Source organism: Etheostoma spectabile, chromosome 20, assembly GCF_008692095.1.
Source record: "Etheostoma spectabile isolate EspeVRDwgs_2016 chromosome 20, UIUC_Espe_1.0, whole genome shotgun sequence".
In the NCBI taxonomy this organism is placed as follows: domain Eukaryota; kingdom Metazoa; phylum Chordata; class Actinopteri; order Perciformes; family Percidae; genus Etheostoma; species Etheostoma spectabile.
In genome coordinates this window covers 19267499-19269868 of record NC_045752.1, presented here as the reverse complement: position 1 = coordinate 19269868, position 2370 = coordinate 19267499, and the positions used below count along the sequence as shown (strand labels likewise).

At 41.7% G+C, this 2370-nt stretch overlaps 1 protein-coding gene across 1 annotated transcript in view; it reads left to right on the top strand.

The window, feature by feature from the left end:
- The window catches only part of atp10d (ATPase phospholipid transporting 10D), a 41648-nt gene that overhangs the window by 38100 nt on the left and 1178 nt on the right, over positions 1 to 2370 (top strand). The window contains exons 22-23 of the mRNA XM_032499809.1: positions 159 to 346; positions 1832 to 2370. The exon at positions 1832 to 2370 is cut by the window's right edge and continues 1178 nt beyond it. Coding sequence (XP_032355700.1) covers positions 159 to 346; positions 1832 to 2024 — 381 coding nt within the window. The 3' untranslated portion in view covers positions 2025 to 2370. The remainder of the gene's footprint in view (positions 1 to 158; positions 347 to 1831) is intronic.

Here is a 2370-nt window from a genome sequence, read left to right as displayed (position 1 = left end):
CTACACACAGCTATAGTTGTTGGAATTCAAACTGGTTCATGTCTCCATTGCTTTGGAATAATGAATTGTGCGTCATGGAGGTTATGGATGCGTGCGATCCATAGTGTGTGTCTGCAGTTGTGTTGCGGAGTCATTAAACCTCTGTGTCGTTTTTGCAGACGTGGATTCACGTGCTGGTGTTGGTGCTCAGTGGCGCTTCCTACTTTGGTTTCGTGCTGCTCTTCAGTGTGTTCTGTGTGACCTGCAGCCCCCCCACCAACCCCGTGGGGGTGGAAACACTCGAGATGTCCCAGCCTCTTTTCTACATCGTATGTGCTCTCACTACTGTGACGGCTCTGTTACCCAGGTACACACTCACCCACCCGCAAATACACTGCTGTAAATGGGCTCACAACGGCATGGTACTATGAAACACACACAGCTGGGTCCCGTTTTAGTGCAGCCTACTTTGAAGTTTGAACTCAGAAACTGCATATGTCCAGGCTGTTTTATTTAGAAAAATCCACTTGATAAAGCTGAGCGCTGCTTCTTTCTTTTTCTAAAATCCGAGCAATCTGATTGGTCCGAAGAGAATAAAGAAAACACACCACAGCTAGAGTTGGGCAATATGTAGAAAATGAAATATCACAAAATTTTTGACCAAATACATCAATGGCAATATTGCGGCGATACTGTATGGTTGACTATTGGTGCTTTCACAAAATATTACACAATGAGATTTTAATCATCAGAAATGTGGATATAATGATTAAGTGGGTAAAGGCAGATAATAGAACAACTAAAACAGTCTGGTAAGAGGTTCAGAAAATGACCACTTTACTCTAATGTAGTCTTTAAAACTAGGAAAAGACTTATGTCATATTACGATATCCAAAATGTAAGAAGATATCTAGCTTCATAAATTGATGTCAATATAATAATGATATATTGCCCAGCCCTAATCGCAGCTATGACGTCTCATTCTTTTGCACAAGAAGTATCACTCCACGTTTGAGAAAGAAAGTTAGACTTGACATGACAAAGAGCTGGTTTAAAATCAGCAAAGTATACCTTACAGTGTATACTGTAATTTTACTATTTCACCCCCTTACCTTGCCTTCAGACTGCCCTTTCAGACGGGGAAGCTGTTATCTCTTCAACGAACATGAGTTGCTGGTATAACGCTGCCTTGAGCGGTTAGTCTGCTTGGCTAACGTCACCGCCTCAGTATCTGCAGGCATCCAGCCCAGGAATATTACATACTGTGTATATATATATATATACATATATACTGTGTAAACATGGTCGTAAATCTTATCTCACAGTTGAGGGGGACAATAAAAATACAATTTCTGAAGAGCAATTTTTGAAAGGGACACAAATAATACAGCCACAATTACACTTGTAGAGGATATGTGTGTAGAGAGATCTTGTGGAAATAAAAACTAGATGTATAACAACAAGTTGAAACCCAAATTAAATATATTTTTGTATTGTCTATATCTTTAATTAAAGTTTGAGCTATTGCTTTTACATCTTTTAAATCAGCTGATTTTATTAGCTTGGGCGATCTTTCAGTCAGGCTTTAATCCCTTTGAACTTGCTAAATTCTTTAATTCCTCAAAGCCTGGGAAGAGACACAACTCTACACACCTGTCTGAGTTCATCGTCTACAGTGGTCCAGATGTTAGTCGAGTAAAGGATCTCAGTGAAAGGAATGTTGGAAAGAAAAGTAGTGTTTTGTTTTTTTCTGTTGGGGGGTTGATGCTCCCCTCCCACATTTCATCATTTACTGATCCATGTCCTGGAAGAAATGGATTCTCACGCTGCCCTGCGTCTTCTCCTTCTGCAGGCTGTTGTTTCGAGCCCTGTGCAACACGTTGCGCCCCTCTGCTGCTCTGACGTCAGCTCAGATGGAAGTGGGTTCAGAAAGCTACCGCAAGAAAATGCAGTGCTGGAACCTGAGCCACTCCAGAGCCAACACGCTGCCAGTGTGTGTGGACAACCCCGGCCTGGAGCCCGGCACTGACTCAGGGGTGGCCTGACCTACACACACACACACACACACACACACACACACATACAGAGACAGACAGAGCGCTGCGTACCAGAAGCAGACTGACTCTTGCCAGTGTATGACCTGGCCAGGTAAAAAAATAAGAGACATGCTGGATTCTCAGGTGCAATAAAAGACTTTGTATGAATGGAGCTCTGCTGAAGCTCGTTGTGTTACATGTCATCAGCCAATTAACTTTTGGGAGACTAATCCTAAAGAAAGTGGACATGTTCTTGGTATATTTAATAACTCACCAAGCATTTATGAGAACAGAAGCTGTGAAGCACAACCATCATGTCAAATATGTACTGTACATACAATCTTTTTTTTTTTTT